The sequence below is a fragment of the Antennarius striatus genome, chromosome 1 (assembly GCF_040054535.1).
Source record: "Antennarius striatus isolate MH-2024 chromosome 1, ASM4005453v1, whole genome shotgun sequence".
NCBI classification, from domain to species: Eukaryota; Metazoa; Chordata; class Actinopteri; order Lophiiformes; family Antennariidae; genus Antennarius; species Antennarius striatus.
Genome location: NC_090776.1, coordinates 29,234,253 through 29,261,428, shown reverse-complemented (window position 1 = coordinate 29,261,428; position 27,176 = coordinate 29,234,253). Strand labels below are relative to the sequence as shown.

General features: G+C 40.4%; 1 protein-coding gene across 1 annotated transcript in view; it reads left to right on the top strand.

Annotated features, from left to right (window-relative positions):
• The first annotated feature begins 2,692 nt into the window (after window positions 1–2,692).
• The window catches only part of LOC137598529 (transmembrane protein 266-like), a 30,915-nt gene continuing 6,431 nt past the window's right edge, over window positions 2,693–27,176 (top strand). Inside the window, exons 1-6 of the mRNA XM_068318774.1 lie at window positions 2,693–2,793; window positions 11,262–11,453; window positions 23,794–23,948; window positions 24,602–24,675; window positions 25,803–25,859; window positions 26,154–26,292. Coding sequence (XP_068174875.1) covers window positions 2,780–2,793; window positions 11,262–11,453; window positions 23,794–23,948; window positions 24,602–24,675; window positions 25,803–25,859; window positions 26,154–26,292 — 631 coding nt within the window. The 5' untranslated portion in view covers window positions 2,693–2,779. The remainder of the gene's footprint in view (window positions 2,794–11,261; window positions 11,454–23,793; window positions 23,949–24,601; window positions 24,676–25,802; window positions 25,860–26,153; window positions 26,293–27,176) is intronic.

Sequence of the window (27,176 nt, the reverse complement as noted above, 5' to 3'; positions counted from 1 at the left end):
CCAAATGGGCGGTTTGTAGGGACGGGTCCCCTGCCGTTCCTCCACACCGCCTCCTCTCGTCGTCCCTTGCGCACACCGACAGCCGAACCCTCCGCCTATGAGATCCGCAGCGGCCGCGGCGCCTTCAGCCGAAGGAGCGACGCCTGGAATTGATTGATGTGCGCTTTAACCATCGACGGCCTAATTCCGATGAATGACAAACGGTTAAACCAATTGCTGTAAAGACGGGTTATATTCCCATAGTATTTATATTATTTTGGGAGACCATAAAAATGCTGGTGATGGATGAGAGGGACGACCTACCAGACGTAGGACCATAGAGATGTGAGGCGCCCCTCGCCCTGAGCTGACGGACTCCCAGCCTCTGAAGCGCGGCCAACGTTTCTGGACCGACACGTCGTGACCGGAGCGAAGCAAATGTCACCCCGTCCATCGGGGGGGGGGCTCCTGTCGGCTCCCGGTGCGAAAACGTCAATGTTCTGATGGCGTTCGGCTGAAGCTCGTCTGTGTGTGGCCCTGTGTTTGTCGGCGGAGAGGCTTCAGCACCTGGACAGCTCCTTTCCGCAGGGGTCCCCCCGCTGCGCTCGCCGGGAAAGCCGCGGCTTGAGGAGCGGAACCCGGATCCGGATCCGGAGCAGCACAGCCCACAACCAGGAGGAGGAGGAGGAGGAGGAGGAAGATCGCGCTTTGAATGGTCGATATCTGAGGTGAATATCACTAACATGGCTCATGTGATCTCTCCTTTTGGGAATGTTTAACATTTGAGCCCCAGCCCCTCTTCTGTTTCTGCCCCGACATCCGAGCGGGTGCAGCGGACACGGGATGATCGGCGGCACCGGCGGGGCTGCTGCTCGCTCCACGCAGAGGAGCTAAGGATAGCTGCAGCCCACACACACGGAGAGCCCTCTGCTGCTGCTGCTGCCCCCCCACCGGCTCCGTCTGCACGGAGGAGGACATGGCGATCAGCAAGGGGGCATCGGGGAGAACGACGTGTGGATCTCGCACAGGTAGGCGCTTCGCTCCCAATGAGGAATTTACTCAGCTCTGATCTCTGATGCTCATCAAGTACCCCCTCTCTGATACCTGATACCAGCCAATAAATAGGTTCGATCCTCCTTGTTTATCACACTTCCAGCTGTAATTCGATCTTTAATCGTGAGTGTGTAGAACTACCTGTCATCTCATAGCAGCATATTGTCATTGAGCCCTCAGGACTTGACATCACCTGGGTTCAGATCAGACTGTGATGTGTGGTAGATCCTAAGGGAATGTCATTGTGTAACTTTTGCCCACATATTACAGGCGTTATTATGGTACTAGATTGTGTAATTACCTTCACTACACAATGGTAGATAACAAAATCCAATGATTTGCTCCTTGGACGGTAACCTACCTCTCAAAAAAAAAAAATGCAATCAAGCATCCATTCATAATGTTTTGAGCGTTCACGTTTATAGACAAATAGAATAAACACATTTTCTGTTAAAAAAAAAGGTTTATTAGGTCCTTTGTGAAAGTAATGAAAGCCTTTATAATATTAAGTTTATCCTCCAATAAATAGCTTCAAAGTAAATTCTCTAACTAAAAATATGCTATTGATAGGCAGACACTAGGAGAGGTGGCAGAAGAGTTTCTGATCGGGTTGTTCAATACAATCTTAGATAGTGAGAAGATGCCTGAGGAATGGAGACGTGTGCTGGTGCCCAAGGGAGATGTGCAGAGTTGAGGCAACTACAATACAATGAAGTTATGGGAAAGAGTAGTGGAAGCTGGACTAAGGATAGAAGTGAACATTTGTGAGCAGCAGTATGGTTTCATGCCAAAAAAACAGTACTACAGATGCAGTATTTGCTTTGAGGACGTTGATAGAGAAGTACAGAGAAGGCCAGAGGGAGCTGCATTGTGTTTTTGTAGATCTGGAGAAAGCTGATGACAGGGTGTCCAGAGAGGAACTGTGGTATTGTATGAGGAAGTCTGGAGTGGCAGAGAAGTATGTTAGAGCAGTGAATGTGTGGTGTGATGTGTGATAGAAGAGTTTCAGCTAAAATGAAAGGAAAGGTGTCCAAAACTGTGGTGAGACCAGCGATGTTGTTTGGTCTAGAGACAGTGTCACTGAGGAAAAGACAGGAGACAGAGGTGGAGGTAGCAGAGATGAAGATGCTGAGGTTCTCTCTGGGAGTGACCAGGATGGATAGGATCAGGAATGAGTACATCAGAGGGACAGCACATGTTAGAGGTTCTGGAGATAAAGTCAGAGAGGCCAGACTGAGATGGTTTGGACATGTCCAGAGGAGAGATAGTGAATATATTGGTAGAAGGATGCTGAGTTCTGAACCACCAGGCAGGAGGTCTCGAGGAAGACCAAAGAGGAGGTTTATGGATGTAGTGAAAGAGGACATGAAGGTAGTTGGTGTGAGAAGACAGGGTTAGGTGGAGGTAACTGACCCGCTGTGGCGACCCCCTGAAGGGAAAAGCAATTTGCATCACGTTTTTACTCATCAAACAATATAAAAAATCATTACTCTTCTTCTCCAAACAAAACAAACAAAAAATAACTTATAAAAGATGTTTATTCAGATGATAGTAGTAAATTGGGGACATGGTCATAACCTTAGTCCACATGTGACTTGTATCTTGCTTTACTTTTACCTATTTTACCTATTTATTCCAGGTTCAACATGAAAACAACACTCTCCAGTAGAAAAGGTGAACTTCAGCACGAGAACAGTCTGAACTGAGTGAAAACTTTGTGTCAACCTTCTCTCCAGCACCAAGCAGCATGGCAAACACTGAGTGAGTATTGTCATTGTTTATGTGTCTTTTTTCTTTTCCTCAATGTACCACCCAGTGTAAAAACAGCTACTGATGTTCCCACACATGGTAAAAAATGGTAAATAATGCACATTTTATCAATAAAAAGTACAGTTCCTCTTTGAAAGGCATAGTTCAGCTCACTTTTATCATTACTTTAACTTTTCATTAGCACAGCTCTTCTTTCCTGATCTCAGCTTTTTCTGTGAATTCCTCAGTCATTTACATTACCCAGAATTCTTTCCTTTGTGGACTCTTATTCGTTCGGACTCTTCTGGGGCTGACGTGTCTTTGTCTTGTGTCACTCTGAATGCTAAACGCAGATAGCGCAGATGCTCTCTGGGAGCAGAAACGCACCTGCACGACGCTGACGGTCGATGTGTTCAAGTCTGCAGCCGTCACTGTGTTAATCTGCTCGGCGTTGCAGTGTACAGTACATTGATTATTAATATCCATAAAAATTAACACCCTCGAGTTTAGTTTTCTCCCTGCTTTCCATTTGGAATGGGTGTTCTCCGAGTGTGTGAACAGGTGATGCATTACAGAGGGATGGTGCTGCATCCCGTGTATGTGTGTGTGTGTGTGTGTGTAGAAAGCAAGAGGTAAAAGAAGAACAGTGAAAATCATTATTCTCTGTTAACTTGTGATTCTGCTGGCACAACACGGTTCTCTAATTTGCCTCTTCCCAACTAGCTGCATTAATTCTCTTTGGCTAGATGTGTAGCCCTAAGTTATCATTCTGTTTGTGGCCATTTATAAAAGAACAAGTTCTACCTGTGGTCCCATTCAGAGCTCAGCCAGTCTCAGTATCAGTGGGGGGGGGGGGGGGTTTCTCAACCAGGTATTTATCTCAAATCAGGTGAGAAACGTTACTGTCACTTTAAGAATAATAAAACTGAGTCTGTCAGGTGATCAGCTTTATATGTGTTCATGTTTATATATGAACTACAGTCAGATAAACTTTGACAAGTCAACCTTTACTTTTAGTGGTGGGAAAAGTACTTATTTATACAATCCTTAAAGTCATGCAATACTCCAGAAGGATCATTGGAAAATTCACCTCAAGTATGAAAAATTGAAACGCTCAGTCTGCAGGAATGTCTTTCGACAGCTGAAACTGTTGCTTCACGCGTAAGCAACATTTTTCATAGCCTGTTGAGTGATTTTTTTTCATATTTTTGAATGAGTTGTTTAGTTGAATTCCCAAACAAAGAGTAACGGAACTTCTCACAGAAGGTATAAAATACATTTGAACAGGGAAAAAAAAAGTAATGTAACATAAAAAATAAAAATTAGGCTCTTTGGAAAAGTAATTTTCCTTTATGTGTGTCCGGTTTGACAAACACACCTTTTTATTTGGTAAGCTCATATTATTTCTTCAATGTAAAATCTGAATCCACAAACGAACTACCAAAATAAAATTGAGACTGAAATATTCCTGACTGAAATTTTGTTGAGTAAATAAATATAAAAACCCTTTAAATCTGTACATAAGCACAGAACATGAGTAAATGTTCCTAAATTGTTTTCGAGTAGTTGACCAGTATTAAGTTTTGTCTCCTAATGATAATTAATTTGCAACTCTACCGGAACTTTAGAGAAAAATCTCTCCACACACCTATTATTATAACCTTCTATGGGTCATTCTACTGAATTTGTGCAAATTGCTGTCCTACAATAAAAAAAAATACTTAACAAAAACAATTCAGACTTTCAATATTTACAAAGATTATGTTGTGATCTATTTACACACAATACTGGACCTAGATAGTAATTAAAGTAAATTTATACAATATTATCATTTATACTACCTTCCTAGGTACTTTCTATTGGGAAGTAGTTGATTGCATTTAAATTTGGATGAGTCTTGGAAAATGTTTGTTTAAAAATGTTGTTTAAAAAAATTGATTTCAAGTGAATTTTAAACATTCAGATGAATGCACTGTTGTCATAAGTAGATTGGTGTAATTTGCATAGACATTAACAAATCATAATACAGATTAGGACTACCCTCTAATGAAGAAGTCCATTTACATTACAGATTTTGATGTACATTTTGTAACAAAGACTACTCAGTCTGCAAAAACTGTTGGAACATTTTTTTGTTTTGTTTTTTTGGGGGTGTGGGGGGGGGGGGGGGGGGGGGGGGGCTCAAATCAAACTGCATTTGGAGGCAAAGGAATCACCTTTCCATTTGTTTTGGCACGTGAATGTCTGTCATTACAACGTCTTCAAAGATCATGGTGACAATACCAATGTACAGTCAGTCAAATATTGGAAAAAGTTTTGTGAGAAATACACACAGTAAGCCATTTATACACCTTTTCCTTTTATATAAGATGGAAAATTTCAATACATGTAACAGAGAAAGTGTCCTACGTTTGCCTTATATGCAAAAATACCGAGGAAAAAGTCTTTTTGGTCATTAAGTCTTTCAAGACCCATATTCCCTTAAGAGTCTATAGAAATTAAAATAGTCTGTTATTGGGAACTCTTACAGTATAAAATGTCCACAGACCCCTCCATTGTGAAGAAGGCTTATGTACATCTGCTCCCTCAGTCCTGTTCCACAGGGGGTTCTGTGTCTCCTGTGTCTTACAGCTTGTATCTGCAAAGGTCAGATAAGAGGCCGGTCAAACCAGGGCCAGAATAGTCCATTGTGCAGTCCACCAATTCATCATACTTTAATCTGTAACATTATTAATGAGCTAATGTGCCTGACAGATTTCTTTAGAATCCACTGGCATGAAATTATAAAAGTTTCTCTGGAAGTTGAGTTGGGTTTTCTAAGAAAGTACAAGAAGCAGTTTGTTTTGTCAAGAGGTGTTGGCGTTGTCCAAAGATGTGAACACTGTTTTTAAACTTGTGAAGAACGTGTTTTAACACGTGTTAATGTATAGATGCACGTTATATCCTCCTTTTGCCTCGTCGTCATCTTTTCATGAGAAGTCCATGTTGATTTGTGTGAGTCAGCAGCAGAGGCAAACGTTACTCGTCAGTAACCATTTTGTTCATTTACAAACACACACACACACACACATCTTAAACCTGCTTGTTAGTCCATGTGGTAGCGTCGGTGTGACTGGGGTCATGATCCAGACACTTCCTGTCTGAAGGAATGGCGTTCTTCAGCGTCATCAGCTCCCAGTCACTTATGTGACCTTCTGTTCTGGTGTGGTAGAAGTCCCTTGAGCAACTTTTGTCGTCACATAATGACCTTTTCTTTCCCGCGTGGCGCAACAGTCCACCAAGTAATTTCATTTGCTGCCCCCCCAGGGGAATCCTGCTCCCCTGAAAATCACTGCTCTCCTCTGGCTGCTCTTCTACAGCTGCAGACGATTCAGCCTTTCCATGACATAATGTTATTCAGTTGTCTCTTAGTTAGGTAAGAATATTTGAGGTCTGCTGCTCATTAATTTAAACAGAACGTGAAACATTTAAAGCTAAGGAGCTGTGAAATGCATATAATCATTTTCATGATGTTCATTTCCACTTTTTCATCAATTGTGTGTAACAACTGGAGGAGATGTGAACATACAGACCACTTTTCAATGCATTTTCACACTTTTATACAACATCTGACTTAGAATTTCAATCGTTTTTATCAAAACAACAACACAAACTAAAATATCACAAATATTTGAAGTTGTGTAAGCTAACCTAACATCCCACATTTTGATGATATCTCAAGCAGCCAAGCACAGCAGGAACAGAAGTGTAAGCTGAGGGCTGGTGGAGGCCGGACAGCTTGTGTCTGTCAAGAGTAGTTATGTGTACGGCCCTGATTATTTGGGACGAGAGCCAAGCCGGCTGCTGTGCCGTAGATGAGAGGTTGTATGGATGAGGTGATGTGTGCAGAGAAGGACATCCATCAGGCCGACCCGCTCAGGAATAACGCTATATCTCAAGTCGCAGAGCGGGAATTGACTTCCCAAAATAATATAGTAAATAAATGTAGGCATTCGTCAAAGAGACACATTGACAGCGTCTACAATGAAAGAGTCACCTGACATTTATCTTCTGTAATGGTTCCCATGACGACACAAAGGAGCCATTTAAAGTGACAGCGATATTGAACTGGAATTAAATGTATGTTTGAAACACAACCGGTGGGAGAATGTTCCTGCTACTGTATTCTGCAGCAAAAAGCAAAATAACATTTTTAGAAATTTTAAAAAAACAACAAAACTTTTTGGTACTCGTGCAAACTTCATTAAAGTAGCGACGATGTAAAACAGTTTTTGGGAAACATTGAACACACTGCAAATTGTTCTCCATTGTACTTCCTGGGATGTAACATCAAAGATCTTATCTTGTTGTTAGATTTGTAATTTTTAATTTGCAATTGTCCCTTTCTCTCAATTGCCCCATGGAGACAAATAAAGTTTTTTGAATTGAATTGAATTTTTTTAAAATAATGTGCATCTGGCAAAAATGGCCAATATTCTAATTTGTGTAAATGTTTTCATCGTTTCCGAACCTCTTTATCCGCCGTAGCGGCTCACGGGGTGCTGGAGCCTATCCCAGCTGTCTTGGGGCAAACACAGGGCTCGGCGTCAGTGCACCGCGGAGCCTAGTGTAAACTGTTTTATCACAATCTACTCCACAATTTAGTGGATTCTACTCGGTCTACCCTGTGTAATAAACACAAATTGTGAGAAAAGTCGTATCTCACGATGATAAAACACGATCTGAGAAATCCTCCCATCGGCTCTCATGGTAATTTGTCATGCCCCTTTTGTGTCATCATGCTAATTGTCAAACAAGGAATAAATAAAATAATAACATAAAAGTGAACAAAAACAAATTATCTTTATGAATCTGTGTCCTTCCCACAAATAATGCCTTGTGCAGGACTCCACAGGGGTAGAGCCTCTGGCTGCTGTCTGTCTGACAGTAATGAGTATGTATGTTGAATGAAAAGTAAAGCCCTCTTGTCCAGGGAAATAATCCCATCAAACTGGGATGAGGGCAGCGGCTCATGAGACGAGACTGCAATAACACTTATTCCTGAAAGCAAAGGGGTTCTTTTATCACTAGATGTATGTACTGGATGGTGTTATGATAGACTGTTCTGCATCACCTCCTCTCTAAAAAAAGCTGTAGGTCTTAACTTACGTCACATCATCACAATATCACTCTCAAGAATAAACAGCCATGTATTTTATTATGCAGCCATGTGTAATAAAATACATGCCTGTATAATAAAAGTCATGCCTGTAAAGCTATATTCTTTTGAAGCTCTATAGATTTATTTTAGTTAGAATAGGTTTGAAAAACGTGATTACAGAAAATAACCTTCATAGACGTGTTGTAACCTGCCACTCAAAGAGCACATACAGTACATAGCAGCATTAGACATTAAACACAAGGGGGTTGAGGTTAGGGTTATGTTTGAGGTAATGGTTCGGGTTAGCGTTAGAGCGGGTTAGTCCACTGAGAACTATCAAATGATCTTTGTAGGTATCGCCTCCTAACTTGTTTACTTAATACTTCCTGGTTAAGGTTAGAGGTTAGGGATTAGTGTTAGGGTTAGAGGTTACAGTCAAGCTAAGAGGTTAGGGTTAGGCTCAGGGTTAAGGTTAGAGGTTGGTGTTCGAGGTTGGGGTTAGTGTTTAGGGTTAGGGTTGAGGTTATAGTTCCTTCAGAACTGTCTAACCGTTTTTGTAGGTCTGGCCTCCTTATTTGTTTTCCCACTGTTTAAGGTCACAGAGTCAGAGTTTAGATCTGATTAACCCTGATGACATTGTTGATGCCGCCGAGAGAGAATGGGATGCCCTCCAACAGTTGAGGTCGCCCCAGATTGCAGATTGCATCAAAGGTCCTTCAGCACTGACATTATCAGTGCATTTTAATGCTGCGTTGTGGTTTGGGTTCAGTGTGTGTGTGTGTGTGTGGAAAAAGCCGTGATTCTTACTCTCTGTTTAAATGTATGACATGGTTTCATCACGACTTATCAATACATTACCTCCTGACTTTGCTAGTATTCTTTTACCCTCTACTTATGTCTATTTCTCTTAACTTGTCTTTCTATTTATTACCTATATTTTTTCAGAACATTGCCTCGCTCCTTTTCCCGTCTTTTCCTCATGCCTCTTACCAATTTCATCTCAGCTGTCATCATTATTTGTATTGTTCAAATCTAATTTTTTTCCTGATTTCCTTTCCCTGTCCTACTTGTATCGCCCCTGATATCGTACCACTTTCTCCCATTCGTCTAGTCCCTCCTTTGCCTGACTTCTTTCATTTGAAGGAGAGTGGGGATCCACTCAGCTGACAAAGGGAGCGATGATGACGTCACAGCAGACGTGATACACCAGCATCTGCTCTGGTCTAAAAATACACACCACAGGGCACACACACAGTCAGTCTGCAGCTGCTCTCAGCATTTGTTTCCACCTCCACACTCTAGCGAGATGTCCCAGCTTATACACAACTGGGGCTTTTCGGGACACTGGGTTACATGCTACTGCCCCACAAATGAGAATCCTTGATGCTTTCAGATATTAATATATAAAGATGGTGAAAGTGCAAGGTGGAGTGTTCATCATACACACGGCGATTTGATGAGTCAAATGAATCTAAACTTCACTTTAAGTTGTTCAACTCCTGCAATGTCAGATTTGAGGAAATGAAATGCTGGAGCTTCATTTTTGTCATTACTTAGTTAGTTCAAGATCATGCAAAAAAAATAATAAAAAATATCAGGCTGCTCTGTTTGTTTAAAGGTCATCCAGTTTATAATGTCAAATATACTTCTAAACATCCTCTTTTTTTATATTTCTAAATTTTCTGCGATTGTGTTGGGTTTTTTTTCTGGGTTCAAATGACCCAAACGAATGTCCTCCCTGCAAATCACAATTTGCTGTCTGACAGTGAAAGGACAATAACAAAAACAGTGTTAACATTGTCCCTGGCTTGTTCAAAATAATTATTGTCTCATATTTCAAATACACAGAAATAAAAAAACAAAACAAAACCAGGAGTTCTGAAATTATCTTTGTGAATTTTATTTAATAAGCTCAAAAAACAGTAACATTAGTGAACAGAGACCATACAAGTTATAATATGGGGTAGAAGACAATAATCATGTCAAAGTTTTATGATGAAGACATTCAATAGTCAGCCAGAATTAAATGATCACGTACGATGAAACAGTTAAGAACATACAGCAGTAATACCATATATATGTATATTATATGTATGCTATAAATTGCCTGAGGGCGACCTGAAACAACTTTTAATTGGCATCTATGTAAAAAATCTTTTTCTCAAAATAGCAGCTGTTACTAAACTGAAAATAGTTTCATAAGGCATTTATTTAGATCTCAATTCGACCAACCAGTAGTTATTTTAAGTCACTCTAACCAACAAGTAGCTGATATTAACTCACATTAGCTCGAGTTGTTAAGTCATTAGAAGCATGAACTAGTTTAGGTTTGTGGCTAACATGATGTTTAGCATAACTTGGAGAAACTTGCACAAATATACGCAATGTCAATTAAAAAAATGAACTGTGGAGTTTATCATTAAAGCACATTTTATTTATAAAACCAATACATATCAGGTGGTACCTGAGTCTGTCCTCTGCTGGATTCAGGTAGTCTTTTTTTTTTTTTTACTTCCACCATCAAATGTTGGAAGACTTTAGGTGATTGCCCCATTTGTTTGATTTACTTGTTTGTCTGAAGACAATGTGTCACAGAAAGTTGTCAATGGATTTTGGTCAGAGTTGCTTTTTTAATATTTCTATCTGTAATGTTTTTGTTGTTGCAAATCCAACTGATGGACGATTACATCACAGTGACTTGATATTCCTGCCGCTTTAGACTACTTTAGAAGATCTAGACATTCCCTGTTATTGAGCAAGGCATTGCAGTTGCAACCTCCTTACTCTTTGGTAGTGGATGACGTCATTCTCTTTCTCATTTGCTGCTTGAGCTGGTGTGTGTGTGTGTGTCTGTGTGTGTGTGTGTGTGTGTGTGTGTGTGTGTACCCCTGTGTTTATCCCAGAGGCTAACACTGTAAATAAGAATTTTCTTAGTGTTGCTCTTGGTATGTATAATTAAGTCTTTTTCTTAATCCAAACTGCTGTTGTGCTCATACATATGCTATGCAGTTCATCAACAGACCCTTTCTGTCCTCCTCTTCTGCTGTTATGTTGGCCCCATTGTGATGAGTGATGAATGTATGCTGTGGTGTGGGGATTTAATCTATTTAAATATTTACTTTAAAAAAAAAAACCTTGTCTAAAAAAGTTGTAACAGGAGAATGTCCAAAGGTACCATTGTTCTATTTGAATGTAGCTGTGACATCAATCCTTATTTCTTTTGTGTGATCTGGTGATTTGATTTATTCTCTTAACATCTGAGAAACTATTCTAAAGCGAAGACATGTCTGTCTGCCTTCTGTTTCTTTGTCTGTGTGTGTTGGTGTTGGTATGTAACTAGGGAAGTGGAGCAGGCAGGTCTGTCAGACTTGGAGATCATCTCCCAGCCGGTGGACGATGAGAACCAGTGCCTGGCTCCTCCGGTCCAGCTGGTGAGTTTCGGCTACAGAGACCTGCCCCTCGCGGCTTTGGACCTGTCGCTGGACGGCTCACAGCTGCTCTCCAATGCGGATGAAGATGAAAACAGGGACGGGTGAGTGTTGTCGAGTGAGCGTTGTTAGCTGCTGCGGTTTGACAGACATGTGATTGGTTTTTTGGGGGGGTTTTTGGGTTTCAAACGACTTATAAGTGACGACGATTTGTTTTTGTCAAGAAGGAGATGTGAGTGACACATTGGTGATATTTTTATGCTCTTAAATGACTTTTCTGAAGGCATTTGGAAGGGACAAACACACACCTGCCAACACTTATCAGCGTTGAGCCAGCAGATTCTTGCATCTGATTTGTTTGAGGAACTCAACACTCTTATAACAATCTCCATCAATCATTACTTTTTTCTTGTCTGCTGCTGAGTATTCATCATCTGTACACCTTGACCTTATAGCATGTGGGTCACGGGGAGCTGGAGCCTATCCCAGTGCACACGGACTCACAAACACGCACAATGGGACGCCAGGATGCTAGGTAATAGCCAGTGGCAGAGCAGCTGTGAGAACGTTGCGTTCAGGAACCTGTGGGAGCGGCGAGTATCAGCCCGTACTGTATTTTTACCTTTCGTATCTTGAAATTTCTTTTGAAACTAGAGGCAATATTTTCCTGTTGAGGCGCTTCGTAACTTTCGGATAAAGTTATTCGAAATTTCGTATAAAGAGACGTTCATAAGTAAAGGTACCACCGTATAATATTATGTATTTACCCCTTCAAGATGTGTTCAGGTCAAAAATAGTGTAAACATCAGAAATGCCGTTTCCCATTTCCAGGCTATCATCTCAGCATTCTTGCCTTTTTTTGGATATTGTAAAATATTTGTGCAGAAAAAAATACTGCAAAAACCTGACTATTTTTGGGAGCGCCTTCAATACAATGACTAAATCTAAAGTTTGAGTTTGACTCTCTGCACATTTAGGCCACTACCTTATAAATCTTTTGCCAAACAAATAATGTCTACATCTCTACAGTACGTTATACAATTCCAGTAGTAATAATAAGTCAATTATGACAGGTTTCCTGAAATAAAAATAGGTGATGTCCACTGAATAAAGGCAGTTTTTCTGCACTGTAAAGAAGGAAAGCACATAAGTGATGACTGACAGGTTGTTTCTTCATGCAAAATAGATTTAGTCTTTGAGATTCAGTCAAGCTGCTTCATCTTAAGGGTTTAGTGAAGGCAGGTCGTTTTTGACCCTGAGGACAAGTTGAGTTCACAGAATGTTAAGACAACAAAATAAGGTGAAGTTCTGTGGAATATAAAGTAGATTGAACAGATTTCCTTATGTTTGTGAATATTATAGGAAGATTAATGCAGCAACATCAATGTTAATGAGTAAATAATAATCTACTTTATGCATCTGCACAGCAAGAGTGATGCTGAAAGGTGATGTTTCTGTATGTTACAGTTCTTACTGTGCATACTGTAGCATGTTGTTATTCATATACTGCCATATAAAGTGAAATTACAGTGTCTGGATAAAAAACCCTCAATTTGAAGAAAACATATTTTTGGGCTTTTCTTTTGCAAAAATGTGTAACCCTTAAAAAACCTAATAACCCAATTGCAGTAAATGCCAGAAAAGCAGCATTGGAAAAGAAACAGCAAAATAAAATAAGATGGAACATTAGAGTTGTAATTACGAATTATTTTGTAATTATTTTTTTGTGCTAAATTGTAGAAACTGCTTTGCTTTTGTGGGGCGGCACTTCTATTGAGGTCCTGTGTAACCAAGCAGCTGTAGATTCTTGTGTTGATGATTCAACAATTAATTCATCAATTATCAGCCTAAACTCTGAATTGATGCATTACATTCTATTAGGAACGTGTGTGTGTGTGTGTGTGTGTGTGTGTGTGTGTGTGTGTGTGTGTGTGTGTGTGTGTGTGTGTGTGTGTGTGTGTGTGTGTGTGTGTGTGTGTGTGTGTGTGTGGGACTCAATAAAGATAAATTAAAGCAAATTTTACTGATGGTAGAATTTTTTTTGAGATTGTTGGAGTCATCTGATGATTGTGTCCTTTTTTTCTTTCCTGCTTTAACTTGACTGGGTGAAATCATGGCATATGGATATGAGATCACATCATGCCTGTCCTTTTGATTAGTCACAACCATCACCAGTTTTGCCCCAGAGCAAAACCTGCTCACTCGTCAGTCTTTCCATTCTGTCCCTGCAACTGTGACTCAAACCTGGCTCTTTGCACAAGCACTCACCAGGATGCTCATAAACACCAGAATCTGCATATGTAGCATTCAATACATGTAAACACGCATGCACACACCAAAGCCATGTACACTACTTCATCCAAGGACTCCGTTTGACACCAAATCATGTCTCACTCCATTGGTTCCCTTCAGTCAGCCCCTCATAGGCAGAAACAGATGGATTTCACAGACGCAGCGTCAACAGAAGGTGGTGTCAACACTCACACTGCGTTGGTATTACAGCCAGTACACCCCTTGCATGTGCTGTTTCATCTCAGGGCCATAACATGTACAGTATTTGCATCCTAATACAATTTACTGTGATTGTCAACGCTGTTTTGGACTTGTCTAGATCGAGCATTATTTTGTATTATACTGCATTTCGACATGTGAAATCCCAGTTAGGTTTCTCAAGTTAAGATTTGGCCAATTATTGGGTCACAGACTTGGTCTAGCTGAGTTATCAAAAACAGGATTGAGTTTGAAGTTCCTCCTCAATTTAAGACTGAAAAAAATGTAAGAAGGTAAAAACTTCCTCTCTGCTTGTCTTGTCATGTCATCTTTTTTTCCCCATTTTTAGATGAATGCTCATATTTGTTTGGCAAAGTTTTTTGTTTTTTTTCCCCTCCAGATAACCTTCCAGTCGCGACTCTCTGCATTTATCCAGCTTGGGACTGGCTTTTCCCCCCTTAGGGCCGCAGATGCCGGGGAATGAACCCGGGGCAGTTACATATGAAGTACATACAGTACATATGAAGCATGCAAAAAAGAAATAAATAAAAGTACAGGGTCTTACGACGGTTTTACCAGTGATGAAGATTATTTCACCAGCAAGCTAGTGAGGTCACTATTTCAGATTCAAGTCATTAGTGTTGTAAAAGTCATTCTTTCTTTTGGCTCAGAACCTCCTCTGGATTTAAGACCACGTCATCACAAGTGGTGAGATATCTCTTTTTGTGTCAATCATCTTTTTGACCTACAGGACCTATTTCTATTTTTTTCTGGGTACTTGAGCACCATTGGGCTTGTTTATAAAGCCTTATCCTCCCATCCTACATTATTGTTTCACAATTGTCCTCCAAACATTACCCATACCTCCGTTTATTTACTCAAGCAACATTTTTAAAGTTATAAAATCCTGAATTTTCAGAAAATTGAGAGCGTAAGTCCTCCTGGTTTATTTTTCATTTGTAGAATATTTATTTTCCATCACGACATGATAATTTAGATACTATATTAATATCTGTGTTGGTGTGATTTACCTCGTACCGCGAGGTTGCAAGTGTGTATCATGGAAGGAAGCAAGTACAGGGGGGATTAATCAAGAGGCAAACCTCATGTGTTGAGCTGCCACCGCGTGATGAAGCACCTACTGTCAGCCATGTTTGTTTTGTAGCCTGTAGCGTTGTCAAGGTGGAGCTGACCTCACTGATGTTTCTAATATAGTGTGCTGCCCTCACTTCTTATGGCAGTGGAGTGGTCAGTCACACAATCTCCTTCCTCCTTCTCAAAAAGACAGGCAGTCACACACACACTTACACACACACACACACACACGTTTGTGCATGCATGAACAGGACATAGAGTATTTATGTGCTGACAGAGAGAGAGAGGAAACAAGGCCAGGCTGGAAAAGATTTCTCCCTGAACTACATAGTGGTCGTTAATCTGATCCTTTGTAATCATGGTTCACTTCATATTCCGGTTCGTACTCTGCTATCACGTCTCATTAGGAACAATAGCATTCCTGCGTTGATGCTTCTGCACTTTTATATTGGCTCTTGTTTCTCTCAGATTCTCCAACTTTCTACTTATTTCTGTATCCTGATTTTTCTCATTGTTCTCATTGTTTTTTCCCCCCCCATTCTTGTCCTGTTCTTAATTTCACACAAAAGTAATCCTTTCCCACACCAAGTAGGAATCTGCACCGTAACTAAACTAAAAGCGACATCGTTTTTCTTATCACTCCAGATTGCGCTGCACACACACCTGACAGAACATCACATGGACATAATCCAACAGGGGGAATCTTCATGAGCCTTTCGGAGGCTTTACCTTCACGCCTCAGCGGTGGACAGGTTGGAGATTTCCAGCACTCGTTTTACCGCATTGTTTCCTAAAACATGCATCCTATCAGGAGTAATGTGGGCAACATAGTGGGAGGTGGTTGCTCCAGCTAGCGTCAGGAGGCAGTTGCAGTGTTAGCAGTTTTGGTGTCATGGTAAGTGGAGTGTAGTTATTAATAGAGTTGGACACATCCATCTTTCTGTCTAGGAAGAATGCTGGGAGGACCAAGGTGGCGTGGGCTTGTGCTCAGCACTTTCATGGCCACCCACTCTCCTCCTAGTCATCAAGCTGCTTTTGTGTGTTTGTTCACTTTTTTTGGGTTGAAGGGTTTTCTCCATACATTTCAGCTTGTGTTTGTGTAGGCTGCTGCTGCTGGTGAGAGAAAGATTTTCTGGTGTATCAGAGAATAGCAGCGAGGGATTTTTGAAAGGCCTGGTCCTTCTCTTCTGCAACTCACTGTCAAACAAATAAGAACTCCTGACCGACTCCTTCTGCTGTCTTTTGATTTATTTCAGAATAAAAACCTCTTACAGTTGACAAAGCCTGACAGGTAGACGTAGTGACATGACTTGACACACACACACACACACACACACACACACACACACACACACACACACACACACACACGCACACACACTCACCGAAATCACAACATTGTTTAACTTTATGTAAAAAATAAAAATGGCAAGAACATTAGGTGCTAAAAATAAATAATTGAAAAAAAAAAAGTTTCATTTAAAAAAAATTAAACTGAAAAATAAGAAAAAAAATTAAAAGTTTTGTTAATTATGACAATTCTTGTTCATGCATACTTTGTAGTTGATAATTTCCTATTGCATGCATTTCATTAATGCACTTTGTGTTTACTCGTTCTATATATAGTTCCTTTACTATTGTGATCAAAAGCGTTGAATCTCAATCTGAGGCTCATAGGGTAAATATTCATTCATAGCCTTAAGAATATTCATGTTCTGACTCAGTTCCATAAAAACTTGTTCTGTAAATAATTCTCTTACTTTTGTGATCAAAAGCATTGATTTGAATCTCAATTTCGAAGCTGTTCTGTAAATAGTTTTAGAATAAACAATAAATATAGCAACTTGTGATCAATCCATATCAATTTTAGACTTTTATATATATATATATAAATGTAGTGATTTAAACTCCACCCATTTCCAGTCAAACCACACCCACTTCCGGTTTAAGTCCCGCCCATTCCGACTATAGATACGGATACAGATGGTGGTGTACTCGCTCATCCCTATTGAAACACAATGATCTTGAACTTTAACTGGGTTCTTGTTGTCGACTATAATAAATAAAATGTAGATCAGGATATGGAGCTAAATCCAACCATAATTCCATGAATCAACATAGAATTATGACAGCAACTACATCGATCAGCTATCCATCAATATCTGCTCAGCAGGAAATATCTTGTACGTTTTCCAAAACACACGAGGATCCACGAAAAATGCTAATACTATAGTCCGGATACAATGAACAGGGTGAAGGGAAATTGCCTGGGCCGGTGTAGGTATGAGTAGTGCAGAAGTATTTTTGAATTCAATCTATCATAGCAGTAAAAGACCTGCAGGCAGGGAAAATAACCAAAGCCATGTTGTCTTTCACTGAGTCACAAGACAATCCTTCACAATATTCTGTTCATGCTTGTCTGTGTTTATTCTGTTGACAGACAGAACAGACAATAAAACATAGGAACTGAAACTGAACTCAGAAAGTAGACCATAAATCTATCCAACATACACATGTCAGAAAGACCTCTGATAAGAATATGCAGCTGAAAATCCTTCTCTGGATTTTCTTTTCCATTACTGGATGAGTCGATGGATAATCGGTCAGACTTTTACAATACGAGAACATCATAAGATCAGTCACACACTGAAGTTTGACCAAGTGATGTTTTACCAAGGATTAGTTCTGAACTAAAAACTAATTGTAACTAAATCTGTCGTAAACCTGTTAGATGTCATATTTGACTTACTGTATCTTCAAAAGTTACTGAAATCATAATTAGTAAAATAATATATTAGAAGAGTACCTATTGCGTTTGTCTTTTCAGAGCTCTGTGAGTTCTGTGTAGTTTCAGTGTGAACAAGAGGTAACACCTGGATAACAGTGGGCAGTGTTGAAATGACGCAGCCAGACGGCTCAACTACCATTACAAACGCACGCCGGAGGAGTGGAATGATGTCATTTTCCATCCAACTGATGGGTGAAGAAACTGAAGCATATGTTGCTGATACGGCTGTTCCAAATGTGCAAGGAGTCCGGGGTTAGGCACCAACACCAGATGGTTCATCTAAATCTGGAGTACGCAGCGGAGGGGGGCAATAAACTAGAACTCCATCTCCATGCCACCCACCAGCCTTCAGGTCAAGGGTCCAAATTTTCTGTTTTGGAAATATCAGTGGGCACATTTGCAATTTCTAAATGTGTGTAAAGATGTGAAATAACAATGGGTCTTATGCTTATGATCACATCTCCCTCTGGGCATCAACTCGACGTTAAGCATTTTTGGATTGTGATGTGATTGTGATTGTAACGACAATCTGGATATAAAGTGGCAGCACATGAAAGTTTTGTCAATGGGGAGAGGGGGGGGGGTAATTAAAAGTTAAACGTTGAAGTCTGGCTTTTTGAAATAATGCATTCTCAGAAGGCTCTCACCTGGCTTAGCCAGTTTGGCCTGATTTAATTAGAGAGCACAGGAAGATGTCTGAGACGGTGACCAGAGAGGGACTGGCCTCCCCGTTATCTCCCAGACGTCTTTATTCCTCTGCTACACGGATCACTGCTGGCCTTGTAGTGTAAAAGCTTGAATGTTCATTATTTGTTAAACAGATGTCCATATTCAGGACTTAAAAACGATGAAAATATTGAAATAAGTTCCATTCATTACTTTCATTGTTAATTCATGTTTAGAAATTACAAATTCTGGTGCCGATCAGATTTAATTCCCAAATATAAAAACAGTTATGTGATCTAATAGAGACATAATAATGGTAAACATTTAAATGACTTGCATTCAAATTTCTCCTGAACTGAGCAGTTTGCTCCAAATTTGTTTATAACCACAGTTTTGATAATATGATAAGGATGACAAAGTAATCATTGAGCGTCAGCGTCCTCACACCTCTAAATCACCCCCACAACGGCTGATTTGTGCGTGCATTAGTTCGATTTTACTTTCTGGCTAATAAACGTGAAGACTCAAGTGCCTGAACAGAAGGTTATTGGTGGAGTCCACCTTGATGGCCTCATTGCAAAACTCATCACATGTTCTTTCCTTTAACCTTCATATTTAAAGATAGTTTTGGAGTTTGGGTTTGAAAAAGACGCTCAAATAACGGCTGATTGGGACATATTGAAGCAACGCTGGGCTGGAGTTCACTGCTTGACTGTTGTGTATGAAGATATTACTATGGACCTTGAACACCTCCTAAAACACTGCTCCAATGATAATATCATTTATAAACTATCATTTAACTTCAATTTATTATTTCATTTAGCATTATTTAACATTATCTATGGTCCCACTGCAGGTACCTATTACAACAATTATTTGTATTTACATAACTTGGAATCAAATTAGGAGTTATTTAACTTTCAAACACAGACGTGAATAACTTAATAGACTAATGTAAGCATGTAAATGCTGTTTAATATGAATATTAATATGAATTCAATTGACCTTTAAAATTGCTGCCTTGGAGAAGATTTACACATCAGCTGCAGAGTCAGTCATTTATTCGTCTGCTTCCGTTTACACTGAGGGTGCTGCAGGAGTTGTGGGGGTTTCTTCTTGCTTCCTGATACTTTGTGATCAGTGGCGCATGGGCATTGGTCACGGGGAACCTTTCAAATGTAAAATTAATTACCTGCAATCTGACAGCATCAGGGAAACTCAGCATGTATTTTATGCTTAGTTGATACTCCCTCTTTTTCCATGCTTGCTTTAGCATAAAGCATTTGTGTATGTGTGTGTTTGTGAGTGTGTGTGTGTGTGTTTGTGAGTGTGTGTGTGCAATGGTTTTTGAATAGTGAAGCTTGCTGAGATTTGTTTTCTAGGGGAGGATAGGATGGTGCCTGTCAGGTGAAACTGAATTTGCCATCAGCGGAATATTTTGCTGGAAAGCACCGTAGTAATCCTTCATTCAGACATTCAGGACTGGGTCTTCTTGCACATGTTCCCCACCTTTTTTTTTTTTTTGTTAAACCAAATTCCAATAAGCCCCTGCATGTTGTTTGGCTTCACATTTTAAAGCTCAACAAAACTAATCTGTTCAGTATTTCAGACCTCTGCTTGCTTCTGCTGGCACTAAAAGCAACATCTGTACTCGGAACCGTCTCTGGACGTCTTCTCGTCTCAACTGTGTATGGTGAACGTTTCTGTCCTATTTGTTTTACTGCAGATATTAAACGTACTTATAATTCTAGAACATTTCTGTCATAAACAACCTTTTCCCACTCAGAGCTGCAGTTTTTAATGCTTTTTGCTCAGTTAGTTTGAAATTGCTGGAAGTATACCCGCAGTAGGGATGGCAGGCATAAGGGACAGGAATTATTCTCTCTTGTAATCTGTTGGAGTGAGAATGAACTGTGTTTAAACAATATGAGCCTCTCCACTCTGATGGAATACTTTATTAAATGAGACCATGAGGTGCCCTGAGTCTGACGATCCCTGTGTTTGGTGCCCCCCCCCCCCCCCCCCCCGACATGCTCAAATCGATTACCTTTCCTTATTTATTCTCTCTCCTCTGTTTCCCCATCAAGCCCCACTCAATCTCCTTCCTTCCTACCAACAGAGGTGATAGCTAAATCAACTGGCTCAACACACACAAGATGTATAGAGGATGGAGAAAAAAGGAGTGAGAGAGCAAATGAAAGCTAGACAGACAGACATTGCAAATTTCATTCAGACTGATTTTTCAGATCAACATGAGGCTGTGAAATTTTTTTTTTTAAAGAGAATATTAATATAAATAATGAAAGTCCATGATGCCGATGTGGGGTTGACAGCAGTCTGAAAGGTGACTTTGCTGTACGCGCTGTTCTTCTGGTGACTTGAGCCAGGTGGTTCTGTCAGGCTGTAAGGGCTGAGTGTGTCGGAGGAACAACGTTTGCTCCTGTTCTGTTGCTTTAATAACACTCATTAATACACTGCATGTGTCACCGGCAGCGTTCTGACTGTGTTCCCTCTGGGCTGGGCTCGCTTTGGCATGACATGAAGCAAAGATTTCACTAAATTAAAGGTATCAAAGTTGAGCCTTTCCAGCGCCTGTGAACATCCCTGGTTCATGTCTGTGAACACATGTGATGCAGTTAGCATGTTAAAAAAAATTAACAGTGCAGAGCAGATTATAACTCACAGGTTTTTTGTCTTTTTTTGACTCATTTCAATATCCTAGATTGAAGGATTGGATCTTGACCAGGGTGCATCAGATGAGTTCTAAAGTCTCAGCTGTATGTTTACTGGGTGAAACCCCACTTAAGTAGGGAGACATACTCTCAAAAAACGTAAGAATATTGTTCATTAACTTCACCAATATTTATGGAGATCCACAAGCAGCAGTTGGACTTTAAGGAACAATTCCATGTTTAGTTCTCCTACTAAGAATTGCAGTTCATTGCACGACACATCTGTGGTCTAGCTGGACTCTAGTTGAACCCAAGAAGACCCAGAATCCCCAGCAGCAGACCTCTGGGCACCATGGGAGGGAGCCCACCTTGAAGCAGCAGATAAAGATCAAGTTGAGTTTACAGATGATAAAAGATATATTACAAAAACATTTTGTCTAAATAGCCAAAGTTGAGAATTCACAACTGTGTAACACCATTGCGTGATAAGAGAGTATAATGTATGATTTCACAGGATTATAATAAAACGCTAGAGAGTAATCCAATTACCAGTTATCTACTGTGCTTCAAATTTACCAAACATAAAGATAAAGGAGATCATTCACTCAGTTTGTATTTAATTTATAGTGTTCGTTACATTTTAGCTCTAGAACAAAACTTATGTAACAAAACACTCAATGTTTGGGGATATTTTACTCTTAAATATCCAGAAAAGAACATTTGAAGTTTGTCCTGTTTCTATTTTGCAGCTGATTTACCATGCAAAATGATGTGTTATTTTTAGTTGTATTGATGTGTGTATGAATATGTTTGTATTCACGCAGTGTTTTTCATGATTGTGTTGTATAATTTGCTGGTTGTCAGGATGACACAATACCCAGAATCCAAAGAGGCTCACCAAGACTCTGGAGGAGCAGAATCTCCACCATCTGGGTTTTATACATTTGTTCCTCCTGCCCAAAGCCAGGAGGATGATTGCTAACAGTGTTTGTGCCTCTATTAGATTAGCTGTGCATTGTTTATGGGCTTGTGATTCTGTCCATGCCAGCCTTTGAACAAATACTTTCTCCTGAGAAACAAGTGGCAGGGTGAAGCATTCAGCTCAACATTTTCTGCTGCTTCATCATAAAAAAATCTCTCCTTGTGTTGGTTTGCATCATCAGAAATGGTCTAAATCAGGGGAAAATAAAAGGGCATCTGTTTGGAATCAAAAATCTTTTGTCCTCAATTTATTCCGGACGTGAAAATTTTGTGTTTTCTAGGTAGATTTTTATGAATTAGAAACTGCATTACTTTGATATTTTGTCCTCTTTCCAAGCAGGTTAAGTGTTCAATGTGGTTTTTATCTGACTGTTAGCACATTTGAAACTGCTCTATTCCACAGGCTGTCATGACACTTAGTGGGAAAGTTGTGAATGTGACAGGAAAAATCACTCAAACTGTCAGCATTGTGAGGCTTTTAAAAAAAAAAACATTCTCTGATGGATTTGGATGAAACTTGGTCAAGTAGCAAAAAAGAAGCGGATTGAAGTTGTTGTTGTTGTTGTTTTCTCAGTAGATAAATGTTTTTTTGACAACAGATTTTGCTGTTTTGTTGCAGAAGATCTCTGACCAATATCGGCCTATGGGAAGAAAACACTTCAACATGATTTGTAGAGGATACATGCGAACAAATTTAATGATCTCTGTTTAGATGCAGGAGGAAATGATGTTGTTGTGGTTTTCTCTCAGAGAAGTTAGAGGGAATGTAGTGTAGTGAGGGAAGGAAGAAGAAAGAGACGAAAAGACTAGAAACAAAAGAGAAAATTGAGCTGTTTTTCCACCCATGTACTCATATCAACGCCTCGTCGTGGAATGAAGACATGATCACAGGAGGGTGCTTCCCTGCCTTCGCCCGTCTCCTGCGGGGAGAAGCACTGGCATGCAGGAGACAGAGCCAACTTTCCACTCCAGCTGGATGGCTGGCGTGGGGCATGGCTCGTCTCATCCACTGCTGGAGGTGGTCTCTGCCACCAGACACTTTTCATATTAACATTGAGGGATCTTGTCTTTATGCAAGTCTCAGAAATATTATCCAAGTCTGATTTTCATCCAGACAAGAGATCACAAATTTCAAAGTTGCGATAAATTTTTAAAAAAAACACCTATTGGAAGGATGGGCATGTGTGAAATTCATCCCTGTATATTCATTTGTGTCTCAGGACACTGTCTTTACTGAAGTCCCCCCTTCTCAGCGGCATCGTCTACAGTGACTCCTTTCATCACCACTTTTAAAGGAACCCATCAGTATTCCAGTCACACCTATGTCAGTAGTTCACAGAGCCTCACTGTCCCTTTCTCTGTCAATGCTGCCTCTGACCACACTTCCTGTCCCTCTGTGCTGGACATCACTGCAAACTTTGCTTTGCCTCCCATGAGTGTAAACTCCTGCCCCCTGTTGGCCATGATAGTGGGCTCCGAGTAAACGCTGTCCAAGTAGACCGGGAGCCGGTGTGAGAGCACATTTATCCATTAGTTATTGTCATTTTATAAACTATACCCAAACACAGTTTGAACATAATTTTAATTCTCTTTTAATTTAATTCTACGTTTTTGTTAAAAGTAGGTTTAAACTGTAAAATTGACTTTTTTTCTTATTAAGACTAAGTTAGATTAGCACTTTATTAAATGCAAAATACCGAGCCATATTCACACACATTGATTGATTGATTGATTGATTTCTCTTGCCTTCAGGTCCAACTGGCTGAAGCCCTGCTGTGGTCGTCGTGTGGCCCTGTGGCAGGTCTGTCTGCTCAGCGCTGGCTTCAACTGTGTCCTGGTGGCCTGTGTCGTCTTGGTGGTGCTTTTCCTGTCTTTGGAGCTACTCATAGACACCAAACTCTTACAGTGTAAATAGTATTCTATCTCAAATTTAACTCTATTTTAACCACATTATTTTAATTGAACCGTTGGCTGAGCCTGAACCCCAATCCTAACCTCAACCTAAACCCTAAACCTAACCCTCACCCTAACGCGAGCCCTATTTAAGGCCTAGCTTTAGAGGTTAACTCTGCTTAACTGTGCATTTACTCACTAAACTTTAATTATTCGGTTGAATATCTTCATTTAATTTGCGCTCTACATGTAGCAGAGTTTCATTAAAAGAAATCTTAGTTAAACATCAGTCAAATTGAGCTATAATAGCCATTTTTGGGATAGTTATTGATCACTCATATTTCCCTTGTGATTCTCTGAGGAAGCCCTTCCTCTCCGTTGAAAGCCACTAGAATGAGTTTTGTAGAAAGAAAAAATAAAATCCCCATGGTAACCAGATGCTGGTAGGTCAGTTTCAGTTTCTTGTTTTCTTCTGCAGAGTTACTTTTACTTTTGTACACTTGTGTGGTCAGAAAACACACTACAGATAGTGAATATAACACGGACATGCTTTGCTGCTGAACTTATTTTTAAACTGAATTGATTTCAGGCTCATAGACGTGTTATATTTGCATTGCTCATGTGTGAGAAGTTATTGGTGAATGATTGATTGATTTTCTCTCAACAGTTTCCAATGCTTTCCAATTTGCTAGTATTATCCACTGGATCAGCCTCATCATCCTGTCACTCTTCTTTTCAGAGGTAAGCCACGTATGTTACTGACTATAAAACCTCCCTTCTGGTACCACCATTGATAAAGAACCCATCTTTATGTAATACTCATGTTGTTGTTTTCCTACCAAATGTGAGTTTGGTTTCTCGTTTGATGCTTTACGGTCACATCAGTGGTTCATAAATGCAATAATAATAACCTGTCTCCATCAATGCTAACCATACACACACCAAAGAGTGTTTGAATACCTGGTTACCGTTCAATTTCTGTCATCACTACAGAAATGATACCTCGATGCTTGATGGCAGTCATAATGTCTGTTGATTGAACCATAATTGTAATTAGTTTTAACGAAATAATCGCCGCTGTGGAACGGTGAAAAGCGTGGCGGGGACAGGGAAGACTTTGGCCTCGGCTCCTGTGCAAATCAATTACCCTGACAGCCTCAGCGCCGTTACCCTTAACCGAGCCTTAATTACCAGTGAGCCGGGAGGAGCAGTAATTAAACAGACCTTAATGAGAGGTGAGGATGAGGTTACAGAGATACGATCCATCCCAACACCTCATCCGCTGACATCAAAGACGGGTCAGATGGGATGGCGTGAGGTAGGTGTAGCATGTTGCACTAATCAGTATAACATATTGAAGCCTGTGGGGGGAGTCTCTGTACCTCTCGCCGGTACAGAGACTCCGGTATTCCAGTATTCCCCCTATATGTCCCTGGACATCCTCCCACAATACAAGAAAACACACAGAATATGGATGAATGGTTGACTGTCAGTTGCTTCCAGGTGTTAATGTGAGAATGATTGCGAATGGCTGTCCACAATCTACTCCACCTATCACCCGATATCAGCTGGGATAGGCTTCAGTACCCCCGCCTGGGTAAATAGGTGTAAATGATGGATGGGTGCTATTTTAAGGGGTGTAGCTTTACAAATGTTAGCATGTTTATCAGTCTACTTGGGGGGGGGGGGGGGGGAAGGAGGAAGAAAGTTCCATCTTCTCAGTCTTTAGTCTCAGCTCACACATCTAGACAAATATTTTTGGACGTGGTGACAGCTCTAAAGACAGCACATCCCAAGAGCTTTGTAAATGTAGCCACACGCTCCTTTTCATATCTATTTTAATGCGTTTAATTTGTCTCTTCTGTCAGACTGTTTTCAGAATCGTGGTGCTTGGGATCTGGGACTACATAGAGAACAAAGTTGAGGTTAGTGCTGGTGTTGTGTCTTCATTGGCAGACCTTAATATCAAATATCATTTTCAATTTCACTACCTGTTACATCTATATTTTATGTTTTATCATGTCGTATCACAAATTTTAAAAAAAAGGATAACACTTTTCCTACTATTTCTTTCAATTCATGCATGCTGTCATAAAGCTTCTCTTTAGCCCTTGCCTGTGAGGTCAGGGATGCAGTGGACAGGGTGCGGGCAGAGGACTATAATTCACAGCAGTTGCACACGTCTGAATGTCATGTGTTTTTGTGTGTGACTCCCTCAGGTGTTTGATGGTGCTGTCATTGTGCTGTCCCTGGCCCCCATGGTGGCCTCCACAGTGGCCAATGGGCCCAGCAGCCCCTGGGATGCCATCAGTCTCATCATCACACTGCGAATATGGAGGGTTAAGAGGATAATTGATGGTGAGGCAGGGAAAGAAAAAAAAGAAGCCTGTGTCTAACAAAACTGCCTGCATGCGAATCCGACTGATTTTAAGGAAATTGCCGGTCTCACAAAAGAGGACGGCCACAGAATCTTTAGAATCAGTTTGCCGTGAAAGAGCTCTGACCCCATTCTTTCCATGATTATACAAATTATTCACTATTCAGAGCAATATAGTTATTGATTATTCCCTCATGGTAAATTGCTGCCACTCTGCTACTCTAACTTGTATTGATTGCAGGGACCTGTTTAAGTAGATTCAGAGTGGCCTTAATGAATATAGTGGCTGTTCTCCCCTATGCTAATGCTGAACAGTTCGATCTATGTTCAGAGGTCACCCTCTACACGGGTCTCTGGCTGCATACATGATAAGCTGCGGCGGTGAGACGGCTGATGAGGAGAGAGTTGTTTTAAACCTTGTTTTAAAGCTTTAAATATACTGCACCAAGGCTGACATATCAAAATGAGATGATTATTAATTTCAGGAATCAATGCAACAACTTTCATCTTCATTGCTTTCCTCTGGTGGCGTGTGTTCAGCAGGAGCGTGTTTCCCACCTCTTAACATGCAGCACAGTGCTGGCCTCCACAGACTGAACTGGTGATTTTCCTGCCAGTCACCTCAACCTGTTGGGTTTGATATGTGTGAGTGATTGAGTTTCTGCACCAGGCAAGTGGAAATACACCCCAGTGGGCAGAAAATCACCCCCTCAGACAAATGAAAAGCCGAGGGACCAAACTCAAGTTTAGGAGAGGAATTGAGTTTCTTGCAGGGATTGCCTTTACGTATAAATATCGGTGTGTTTGTGTCAGTCTTTTGGAAAGTAAAAAAAAAAAAGTAGATTGAGGACTGAATGTCTACATA